The following is a 12,255-nucleotide window of genomic DNA, read 5'->3' on the forward strand; positions in this document are numbered from 1 at the left end:
TTAAAAATTAAGAATAAATAGTCGTCCGACATCTTTAGTATATAATATACTAATCGTCTGTTGTGTAAAATACTCAAATGGGTGAGGAAAGCAGAAGCAAAACCCTTCACCTTCAAACAAATCCAAATGGAATAGCAATAATTTGGGACAAACCAAATATTAGCAAAGCTAATCTCAATATCAATGTGAGAACTCCAAAATATAAGATGCTAGTTGTAGAGAACTTCAAATACCCAAGGTAATCACAAATATGAACACCAAATCAATGCAAACGATAAAGAGAAAAGAGGGAGAGACACGATTTATGTGGTTCGGCAATGTGCCTACATCCACGGGCGGAGGAATCTTCAATCCATTATGCAAATCTTCAAATACAAAAAGATTACAACTCTAATCTCTCTCTAAATAATGATGGCTCTCCCATACAAACTTTTCTCTCTTGCAAAATGCCCACACCAAATCCTAAAACCCAATATTTCTATTTACAGGGCTGTTTCAGATTGGGTTTTTTTCACGTCGCATTCGAACGCGCCCAATATCAAAACAGCAGAACTAAAGGGGCGTTCGAACAGTGCAAATGCAGACTGGCGTTCGAACGCCAAATCCTCGTTCGAACGCCTGCAGAAACAGTTGCTCTCGGATTGGCTCGCGTTCGAACGCGGCTGAGGCCCGTTCGAATACCTGCATCACAAATTACTCTCTGTCTAGAGCCCGCGTTCGAATGCCCCAGGGCTCGTTCGAACGTGCGGCACAGAAAAGCTGATACATATTGAATTTTTTGCTGAAACTGAATGTGAGCCAATTTTTAACATCGTCTACGTAAAAATGAGTTTAAATATCTAAGCATTATTGATCTTAGAAAGGACAGCATAAGATCAGACAAACACTTTCTTCCAAGTAAAATCATAAATTCCCAATCACATTTGTTTGATTTTAAATCTTGAATGCCAATCTGCAGCTCTATTAAACCCTAGGATGGATGCAAGATAAAAAGATGGCAAAGAGTGGATATGGAAACTGTTCACAGGCCACCAGTATTCCAATCCATATCCATGGCTATTACATTACTTTTGTTATGGTCCAGATTATCTCCTTCATGTGTGATAGAAGCTTCCCTCGGAAATCGTGGAAGCTTCTCACATTTGTTTCTCATGAAGAAAAATGTTTGTTCTTGACGCATAAGAATGTCTAATTGTTGTATGAAATCCTTTTATACTTCAACTTAAGCATTTAAAATTATGTGATCTGAATCAAAGTCAATTGTTATTTTTTCCATCATATTTAATTATATCAATCATATTTATACGATGAAAGTATATCTCTTGCTAAAAAAAAAATATTGTTACACTTTGTCTGAATCATAGTAGGTTAAGTTGAAAGTATACGGAGGTTTTGTATAATTGAGCTAAATCATAAGGATATGAAGTATAATTTCTCATAAATATAAATGCTGATCTATTCGACATTCTATTGTAGATACAAAACATCAATCTCGTCGGCATTTTATATAAGAAATGTATATAAAATTATAAGACAAAAATGTAGAGGAGGAGATTTAGTTTACACTTAATATTTTCTCTAGGTTTGTCTAATTATAACATAATTATATTTCTAATTTATGTAATTAATAGATAAATATAAAATTAAGGAATAAATCTTCTTATGTTATATCCTAATCTCTAATGAGAATGAAATCTCAAATAAACTTAGGAGTAGGACCGGATTGTTTAAAAACTCATAATCCCTTCTTAATTCACATAATAGTTGCCAATAAGATAGAACTAAAATAATTTAAAAAAGAATCTTTTTGGATTTGAATTTCCAACTATATGGATTTCGTTGAGCCTGGAATTCAAATTCAAAAAATATCCTAACCCGATACTACCTATAACACTATATTTTTCTTATTTTCTCCTCAACATAAAATATCTTCTAAATTTACTCTTTTCTTTTTAACTGTCACATAGAAGTGATACACCACTAAATTATTTTAGAATAAAGCACCCAACTTTTTAAAATCGATTTAAACTACCTTATTCAAAATTAAGAAATGAAAAATAGCTAACCAGTTTAATTTTAGAGTTAGAGGTACACACAAACGCCAAGTAAACGTCTTTGTGTTTAATTTCAATCTTCTTAATCCGTTTCAACCTCTTTAAATTAAATGGGTCGAGTAAGAGTAATATGTTTAAGTTGAATATGCTAATTGTTAAAAATTGGCTCAAATTCAGTTTTAGTAAATTTTCAGCATGTATCATCATTTCTTTTGCCAATGTTTTCGAACTGGCCCTGGGGGCGTTCGAACGCGGTTTCCAAACAGAAGCTGTGTGTTGCATGCGTTCGAACAGCCCAGCAGCATTTGAACGCGAATCTCAATACGAGAGCATTCTCGATGTAGGCGTTCGAATGGACCAGCCGCGTTTGAACGCAAATCTCAACCCGAGAGCATTCTTAATGCAGGCGTTCGAACACCACTTGAGTTCTGCAATGTTGTTACTGGGCATGTTCAAACGCCCTATGGAAAAGCCCTAATTAGAATTTGCCCTATAAATACCAAAATGAGTTTTATAGGGCTTGGTTGTTGGAAGAACATTTATGAGGGTGAGCCACCATTGTAAAGAAAGTGATTAGAGTTGCTAAACTCTTTGTAATTGAGGGATTTGCGTAGTGAAAAAGATTGCTCTGTCTGTGTATGTAGGCACATCGCTGAACCACATAAATCTTATCTCCCCCTCTCTCTATTATCTCTATTATTTCCATTCTTGTTTATTGATATTTTATCACTATTAACATCATATTAGAGTTTTTCCCAAACTTGGATTGTTTTTCTATTACTATCCCATACTAGGGGGTGAAGGTTTTGCTTCCGCTTCCATCACCCATTTAGTTATTTACACAACACTAATTACTCTCCTTCGATTAATAGGCTTGCTAATAGTGGGGTTTCTCGTTCCGGGTGTGTTTTTGAGTACTTAATCTCCGGGCCTCCGAGATTAATTAAGCCTTTTATAAACTTAGGTGGCTAAGATTAATACAAGTACTCTTCTCTATTTATAAAAAGTTAAACATGTTACTTTATATAATATTAAAACAATTTAACTCTAATACATTTAATCCATTTCATTTTTAAGGATATTTGCACTTAAAACTCTAAATTATTTCCTATTTTTATATTCACTATCTTAACTTTGTAAAACATCCAAAATGTTCTTTTTCCTAGCTATCGGTTAGCTTTTCCATTAAAAATAATCATGATTAATTTAAATTCTTAGAGTCTATTTTACTTTCATTTTATAGAAAAAAAAATAGAAATTTACCCATAACGCCTTGCCTTATAATAAAATTGTGATTAACTTAATTTAATAAATATATACAGAAAATATCTTATTGTTAAATATGTTAATTAACTTAATTTAACTATGCTAAAAAAATATCATTAGCTAAATTATACTTACCAAACTTATATTAAGAATATTTTGGTTATTAAAAAAATATATATTTGATGGATATTTCAATCTGATCCAAACTGTATTAGTTCACATTCGGCTGAAAAGCTTTTTGTCCAACTTCTGAAAGGAGAAGAGGACCAGATGATAAAGGTAAGAAAATGTACTTATTACGTGAGAAGGTGATAAAGGTTTTTACGTTACGAAATAGATCTTGAATTGATCCGGACGTAAGAAAATTATAAAAATTTATGTGATAGTAGCCTCATGAGTTAGGTTCTAATGGCTCTAGTTTTACTTCAATCAAAGATCGGAATAAAAAGTTAAAAATAAAACAGTAGAAATTGATCATAATAGGGTAGGACGGTAAATATCTGACGTTCCGCTGGTCATCAAGGGGTGGCAGACAACCAAGGATGGTGGTGAACGACCGTAAGATAGGGTGGCTACTGGTGGAAAGTAGTGGCTATGGTTTGAAAGCTTTAGATGCTCTACAACTATCATTTATTCCTAAAAAAATAACGACTATCTACGGCTACGGTAAAAGATAAAGACGATAAGTAATGCAAGATAAATAACTTAATTAACTCAATATTTATTACATGATAATCAATTAGAGCTGCACTCCACAATCCTTATCTTTTTCGAATTAATCATTCTTTTCGTTGCAGATAGATTCTAAATCTAGAGAATCCATTAATACCAAAGTTGTAGATCCTGTAGAATATCTGTCAGAATATTTTTCTAAAACTGCGCAGAACTTAACTGAATTGAACTTAGTTAATTAAATAAACTCTAACCTACGTAGACTCTAACTAAACTATATAAGCAAAATAAATAAAATAACTAGACTCGATCCATTGAGCTCAATGTCCTTACGATGTGATCCGATTTAACCTAAATCGTATCAGTTTATCTATTTATACACCTAAATTCTTTAAACATATTAAATAAATATAAGACTTGATTTATAAATAGTGAAAATATAGAGCTTAAAGAGGGTTAAAATATGCAAATTTTCCTAGAAAAAAAGAAATAGAGAAATTAGATCCTCGATGTATCAATGTAAAAATAAGCTATAATTAAGGGAGTTTAACTGCAATTAATCCTTTAATTTATAAAACCATTTTCTTTATAAGATTTAATTCATTAAACGTCCTAAATGACACTAACCTCAAGGACTACATCCCAAACTCGCTTCAACCCTTTTGCGCTCTAAAATTACCGTCATACCCTTCCCAGAGCCGTCACACCACCCGACCTCTACCTCATTTATCGTGCCCTCTCCTCTCTTCTCCCATTCACAAGAAACCACACACACACACTCTCTCTCTCTCTCTCTCTCTATCTCTCTCTTCCCCTCTGCTTCATTCCGAGTAAACTCCAAACCCCCATTTGCCACAGAGAAAGCCAAGTAGCCAGCTCCACTGCAACCAACAACAAAGCAAAAATTAAGCAAAGAGATAGAGATACTGATAAAAGAAGGCCAACAAAGAGACAAAAGGTAAGCGACCCATCACTACTAAATATTTGATCTCTTCCCCTGTCTCTCCCCATATCTATCTTTCTACCAGATCCTCGAGATCTTAGATTACCGGGAAAGCGACTAAGCTTCGGTGCATGCATGCCCATGAGACAACTAGCTAGATATCCAGCTATAAGATCGATCCATCCTCCTCTTAGTTAGCTCGGGTTTGGGTTGGTTGACTGGCATTTGGCATGCAAAAACTCCCCTACACATCCCTTTCATAGTTTCATGTATGCACTTGTGCCTTGTCCGCATTAGCATCGGCTAAAATCCGTTCGTTGTTCCGCCAAACAAACCAACAATCTCGACGACGCCCTCGCTCGTTGGCTGCTGTTCTCGTCAGACATTCCGTTGTCCGATCCTTTGTCGGCCTCGAAGCTCGATTCAAAGCTTCCTTCTTTTCTCTTCCCACTAAGGCCGAGTCCAAAAGCTCTCAAACCCAACTCTACACTACTACTCTTGTCCGCCTCCGAGCTTTGGAAACTTGGTCGTCTCTGGGTTTCTAAATATGGGTCGTTGCTCTTGGCCCTATTTTATCTCAATTTACCAAAATGCCCCTGAATTTTATCTCTCTCTCTCTCTCTCTCTATATATATATATATATATATTCAAATATAATTATACTTGATTTACAATATTCGAGCGGCACATTTAACGGAACACTTTGAAGGCACTTAAACGGAGCTGGGCTTGATTATGATTTAATTGTATTTAGTTTTTTAATTTAGCATATAAAGCTGGGGAAGTACTGAAGTAGAGTTTATTATTATAAATTTTTAAAAAAGTAAATGTTAAAAATCCGCCATGGTAGGGGTAATAGTGGAATTTCGGGTGGTCCTGAGGAGGGGGATGGTAAGGTTTTCTTTGGTAGTTTCTGGTCGCCAGGCAAAGGCACATCACATGGGAGCAGGCAGCGTTGCGCGAAAACTGAGGACGTTTTTATAATTTACAAAAAATAGTTGGATTAAAATATAAAAACGTCGTCGTGTAAAGGGGTTAAAGCTACTCGCGCACCCACTCTTCCACGTCAGAATAACAAGGCGGGGGGGGGGCGCCCACGGCGAGAAACACAAGGGGTGTTTTCTTGGGTGCGCTGCGCTGGGTCCCGGTGGTTAACTTGCTCGATTTAATTTGGTAATCCTTTCTTTTAAGCGTTACTTTATTATTATTTTTTGTACATCTCTGTTCGGCTCGAGCAGCCAGACAACCTCTCACTACGGATACGTAAAATCCGGGAGAGCACGGTTTCCGAGGCAGGACTTCCGATAATGCCCCTACCGTCCGTGAGCTGCTGCTCCCACTGTGTCGCGCTTTGGCGTCCCCCAGTGAACGAGAGGGCAGTACGGTCATATCGCGTGGAGAAGAACAGACCTTCTTTATAGGTCTTGAGAGAGAGAGAGAGAGAGAGAGAGAGAGAGAGAGAGAGAGAGAGAGGTTGGTTGGTTGGCTGTGAGAGGGTTTTGGGAGAAGTTTACACTGTGAAAGCACCGTACTAGGTACAATTAATTTTGGTAGGAGGAGAGAGTTGTAAAAGAAGAAAAAGACTTTGAGAGAAAGAGAAAAAGGAGAGAGCTTTGAGAGAGTGGGAGATTTAAAAGGGAAGAGAGGGTGAAAAAGAAGATTTTTTACTACTACTTTCTCATAGCTTTTTTTTCTCAGGAGGGTACAGAGAAGAGTTATGGAGCCAACAGAGCAAAGAAGAGGCGTCCTACCCAAAAGCAGATCATTTAGCCTTGTGGGTCCGAAACCAAGCTAACAAAAGAAGAAGGGAGAAGGCAAGAGAACACAAGCATTAGCCATTACATGGCCTTGCAAGAAGAAGAAGAAGAAGAAGAAGAAGAGGAGGAGGAGGAGGAAGAGATGAAGAGTATTTTCTTGTCTTGAGGTGTGTGTTCACTTGTGGGGTGTGATATTGGCACAATAGGCTCAATCACTTTTTTTTTCTTGGTTTCTTTTTCGTTCACATTTTCATTTTTGTAACTTGGTATCTTTTGACAAAAAAAAAAAAGGGATCTACTTCTTTGTCTCATCCTGTTGGTTTTATTGCTTGATCATGTGAATGAGATGTCTACATGTTGATGCTATGATGGTGGTGGTGGTGGTCATAAGAAGGGATGGATGGATGGATAATAGAAACTTGGTTGCTTTGCTATGCTTGGCTTTACCTTTTCTTCCTCTCACGCTGCTTTTTGGGATTAAGTGGGCCTTTTTGGGGTTTTTTTGGCTTTGAAATCTCCTGTTGGTCTCCTTCTTGCATGCCCATTTGTCTGTTGTGGTTTGGATGGGCTTGTTTGGCTACCATTTGGAATTTGGAGAGCACATTGCCATCCAAGTGCATAAGAACAAGACCATGACGATGCAGAGGGTTGAAAAAGGAGGTGGGTGATATAACCCTATGGATGGCATAAACCAACATCGTTAAAAAGTTTTTATGCTTCCCCTTGTAGTCTAGCAACTAGACCATATTCCACTTTGATGTCTTCTTCTATAGGGGAGATGCTGCATGGCAAGAAAGCAGAGGAGTGAGCAGAGGAGGAATTAAGGTCGGGAATTTAGTCCCCTTCTTAGTGCTAATGAGGAGAAGACTCTGATGGCTTTCCTATTTGGTATTTGGTTTGCTTACTGTGGATGATGCAGTGGATTCGAAAAATGTCCTTTGGCTGGGGTTGGGTTTTGTTTTGTTTTTCTTTGGTAGAAAAGGTAAAGCTTAGTTACCTTAAAAGGCCACAAGAAACACCGCAATTATTAGGGTAATACCGAAAGTATCCCTTAGCAGTGGTAGTACAGTTAAACAGAGTAAGCAGTAGCAAAGCAAGCAGACCACCCTTCAATGCCAGCAAAGTTAGCTGCTGTTCTAGAAATATGAGAAATATAAATTACATTCAAACCATGTAAAATATGTGACAGATCGGACAAAATGTGTTTAATTCTCCATAAATCTCTCTCTCTCTCTCTCGTTAGCCTAGGGCTCCCGCGAATTTCAACTCTTGTAAAGTTATGTGGTACATAAAATCTTAAGTCTTTTTATAATCATCCTCGAAATAGATTTTTTTGTACATGGATTGCCCGTGTAAAATTTTGGAAAGGAACGAGCCTCCTTTTGAAATGAGACAAAATCCAATTCAGGACGCATCAATAAATGTGTAGACGAGCCGAGCATGAGCTTGTCGGCTCTAGCTTAGGTTCGGCTCGAGATTAATTTTGAGCTCTATATTATGTTGTTTAGGTTTGGCTCAGATCAACTTAAGTCGAGCCTAACCAAGTCTGAGTAGAGCTCCAGCTTGATTAGAGGATGAGGAGGTGGTGACGATGTGGACGGCAGCTTGTCGAAGGAGGAGGAGCAGGCCGATGGAGAGGATGCGGCGCCTTGCCGATGGAGTAGGAGGCTGGAGGAGATGGTCAATAAAGGAGGAGGAGGCTGACAGAGAGGATGAAGAAGAGGAGGCTGACGTCGAGCCCAATGTCGATGGAGGTCGTCGAAAGAGGCCGGAGGAGATGGTAGATGGAGGAGGAGGAGGCTGACGAAGAGGGGGATGTTGAATGGGTGAGGGCGGGGTGGGTGAGGAGAGGGGTGATAGTTAGAGTGGGATGTGGTGTAGTGAGGGTGATAGGTGACATGATGAGAAGGTGTGGTGGGGGTGACGGGTGAAGGGTGATGTGATGGCTATTAGCTGGGAAGGAGAGTAAACAAGCATATCAAGTCGAGCCTGAGCAAGTCGGCTTTGATTCAGGCTCGACTCGAAATTCAAGTTGAGTCTCAATTTTAAGCTTAGACTCGACTCAGTTTGAACCGAGCCGAGTTGAGCCCAAGCTACTCGTTTATTTTGATACCCCTGCACATCAATTATTCTGATGGAAGAATTGAACCCCTGTATATTCCTTCCATCTTTGGCTAAAGCAAGCGAATTCAACTAGGCCCTAATTTGAAGCTAAGTCAGCATGGTTTTCCAAACGAAGATTTTAATTTTTGCGGCAACCGGTAATCCTACCAAACTAGGGGTTATTCGTTTATATTTACATATATATATCTTAAAATACACAACTTTACATATATATACCCCTTTCTTTTTCTTTTTTTATGTGAACTCCTTGAAATACTGAATCATTAAATTTTGAATAATTTAAATATAAAAAGAAAATACAAGGGTATTTTTGTTATTATCTATTAAATTATTTTGACTTAGCTTGTAAAGTAATTTGTCCTAATCCGGATATATTGAGCTTATTTGCAATAAAAAATATTATTAATTTAGAAAAATATATTTTACTATTACTTTACATTCAATTAAAAGTATTTTTATTATTTAGTATAAAACATCACCAATTCTTAATACAAATTCACTATTACCTAAAATATTTTAATATTAACTTTGTGTCTTATCAAACATAATTATTATCCTTATCCTAGTATTCAACTAAATAATAAAATTACTTATACTACTATTAACTCTCTTTTTTTAGTATTAAAAATTAAAATAATTATTCTAAAGTTACCTTAAGAAATATATTGCAAATTACATATACCTAAATATCAATTTGAGAGCTATACCCTGAAATTTATATACAATGATGGATAGATTCTTTACCCCCAGAATGATGATGGAATAGTTTGCTCATAAATTGCATCAGCACTTTGTAGTTATTGTTTCCCTATCTCAGACATAGTAATAATAGTTATCTTCCTTTATAAACAACACTAGATTTTGTTTCAACCATAGAGAAAAACAACTTAGCTACAAAGATAATTTGTACATCGTTAGCAGACAATTCACAAACCCCTTGATCTCTTATTCTGGCTCTATGAACATAAACTGAAAGCCAAACCACTCAAGAGGACACGAACTTATGTCATTCTATGATACTGCTGTAACCTGATCACTTCCAATACAACGTAACCTCCTCGCAGTTACTCCTCCTCTTCTCCTTCCCATAACAAATCAAACTCCACCTCTTTCATTCCTTTCTCCTCCTCTTCTGCTTCACGGTAATGAAAGATAGACCTCGGAGACGCCGCATTCGCTGCATCGACAGCGGCGAAGCTCCGGTACATCAACATACCACCTCCGGGAAGCTCCTCGGCCGCCGACTCGTTACAAGTGTATCCATCAATATCGACCTTCCTCCCTGCATGTACACTTCCACCAAAGACGGTAATCGCTGCGGAGAATTCCGAAGGGCCGAAGCATCTGAGGACTCTTTCTATAAGATCCTCGAGAGTCAGTGAACCAGGATTGAGCCCCATCGCTTCATAGCTAGCATAGCTGAAACCTTCCTCTGGGGTCACGTGGATCGTGGAGAGGGCTGCTCCATGGACGCCGTTCATCGAATACCCGCATGGGTCGAACTCGAAGTCGCATATCTCCATCTCCGGGATGATGTTGGATATACCCGACAGTGTCGTCATCTCCTTGGCAGAGGACGGACAGCCATTCGACGAGTTCTTAAAGAAGATGGATGCCTTCTTGGCGTCTAATCCGGTCATGCACATCTCAAGAGTGACCATAGGCTGCTCTGGCTTCTGGGTAGCGTAATAAGTATGCCATTGCTGCTTTGGATTCACTGGATCACCAATCACGTAAGCATTACCGCCTGAATCGAGATGCCCGAAGTAGCGATTAAGGACGGCGACCTCCTCCGAGAAGCTGCAGTGGGGAGAGGGCTGAGCAGCAGGAAATATGAAGGTCCCACGGGAATACTTTGCAGATAGAACGGCGAGTGAAAGATGCTCCTCAGCAAGCTCGAGGATTCTTGGAACGGAGTGCAGAAGCTTCGTAGTCCCACAAGTCTTCAGGATGATCTTATGAGGGTATACGAAGAGGCTTGATTCAGAGAGGACGTAAGAGTCGAAGCTCGTGTTCGAGAGCTGGGAGACAATAGAGCACTGAGCGAGATCGAGAACAGAGTCGATCTGAGCCAGTGATAACTCACGCAAGCCTCGGCGGCCTTCGGGTGCCTCGGAGAAGGTGATCTCTAGGCGCTTCTCGTAGCCTTCGAAACCGATTGCAGAGGCTGCCATCTTTGTCGGCACGAGAAGGGAATGGAGGAAAAGTAACGAGGAAGACGAGAGGTTTGGAAACAAGCTAGCCAGAGAGATTGTTTCAGAGCAAGCAGCAAACGGAAACGAGTGAACAAAAGCAATCCTACTCTACGAGAAAAGAGTATCGCTCCGAAGAGAGATCAGGATGGCTTCCTCGCGCACTGCGACATATCAAAATGATACAAGGATTAGGAGGCACATTTGAAGCCTTTGAAGCCGAAGTTTCTACGATAACTTACGTTGGAGTAGGCGGCAGACTGGAATTTCTTGATTCCGCCGGCCGGTCGAACGTCTTCAATGCTGTAACCGAGGGGAGCTTCGTACTGCAATGAACTACCACCACCACCACCACTACTACTAGACTTCTTCTTGCCGCCTTTGCTCTCCATTAAAACATCAACACTTGCTGCAACAACAGAGAATGCAAACGTTCAGGAGCAAGATGACAACCTTTTTGCATGGAGACTATCTGTTAATTAGTATAAAAAGAATTTCCAAGCAGAGCAAGGGGAAAAGAACTTGATTTATAACCTATTTAAAGAAGAGGAATTTAGATATCTCAAGATCTAGCATCAGAAACCAAAGAAAGATCAAAAAAATGTAAAGGAATAGATATCCTAATTTAAAAAAAACACTGGGAAAAAAAACCCACAAAAGTGGGCCAAAACAGAGAAAAGGAGAAACCCAAATCATTGGAGTGTTCACAGATAAACCTTGGAAATCAAGAAAAATCCTAAGAGAAATGGGAGAAGAGAACTTACAATCCCTACTTTGATACGAGAAAGAAAGACAAGGTGGGAGGATTCCTTCGGTGAATAATAAATAGCCGCGAAGGTCTCGTAGTCGTTCGTTGCGGGAAAGAAGAGGCCGCCTGTGCTCCATTTTTATAGGTGGCAGACGCCCCTTGAGCCACGAGTCTTTCTTTCTCCCTTAACAGCCGGGAAATGCGACAAGAAAATGATTCCTAAATCCCAGGGATGAATAGACGATAACATTGAGAAATAACAAATAATGTATATTTACTTTGTTTTTATCCCCCACATAAATAACTCTTTTTCTCTCATTTTAAATACCACTCTTTATTTCAGAATAATAACTTAACATTATAATAATTTTATAAAAGTTACATTAACCTACAATATATCAAATTAAAAATAATTATTACATTTTTATTTTAAAATACAAGTGAACATAAGAATAGTTATTCTTAAAATAATAATTATATTATTAAAATAATAAAAAAA

General features: G+C 38.4%; 1 protein-coding gene and 1 long non-coding RNA gene across 2 annotated transcripts; one reads left to right on the top strand and one right to left on the bottom strand.

Annotated features, from left to right (window-relative positions):
• The first annotated feature begins 4,657 nt into the window (after window positions 1-4,657).
• On the top strand, window positions 4,658-7,126 carry LOC140760364 (uncharacterized). Its single transcript, XR_012104363.1, has 2 exons — window positions 4,658-4,950; window positions 6,634-7,126. It is a non-coding gene; the product is annotated as an uncharacterized lncRNA (long non-coding RNA).
• A 2,537-nt stretch (window positions 7,127-9,663) lies between these two features.
• LOC140760513 (S-adenosylmethionine decarboxylase proenzyme-like) lies at window positions 9,664-11,150 on the bottom strand. The gene has a single exon (XM_073097502.1). It carries the CDS (start codon window positions 10,988-10,990, stop codon window positions 9,881-9,883), a length of 1,110 nt encoding a protein of 369 aa, XP_072953603.1. The 5' UTR covers window positions 10,991-11,150; the 3' UTR covers window positions 9,664-9,880.
• Window positions 11,151-12,255: the final 1,105 nt, after the last annotated feature.

Source organism: Typha angustifolia, chromosome 5 (genome assembly GCF_048772165.1).
Source record: "Typha angustifolia cultivar Huaian chromosome 5, ASM4877216v1, whole genome shotgun sequence".
Lineage (NCBI taxonomy): Eukaryota > Viridiplantae > Streptophyta > Magnoliopsida > Poales > Typhaceae > Typha > Typha angustifolia.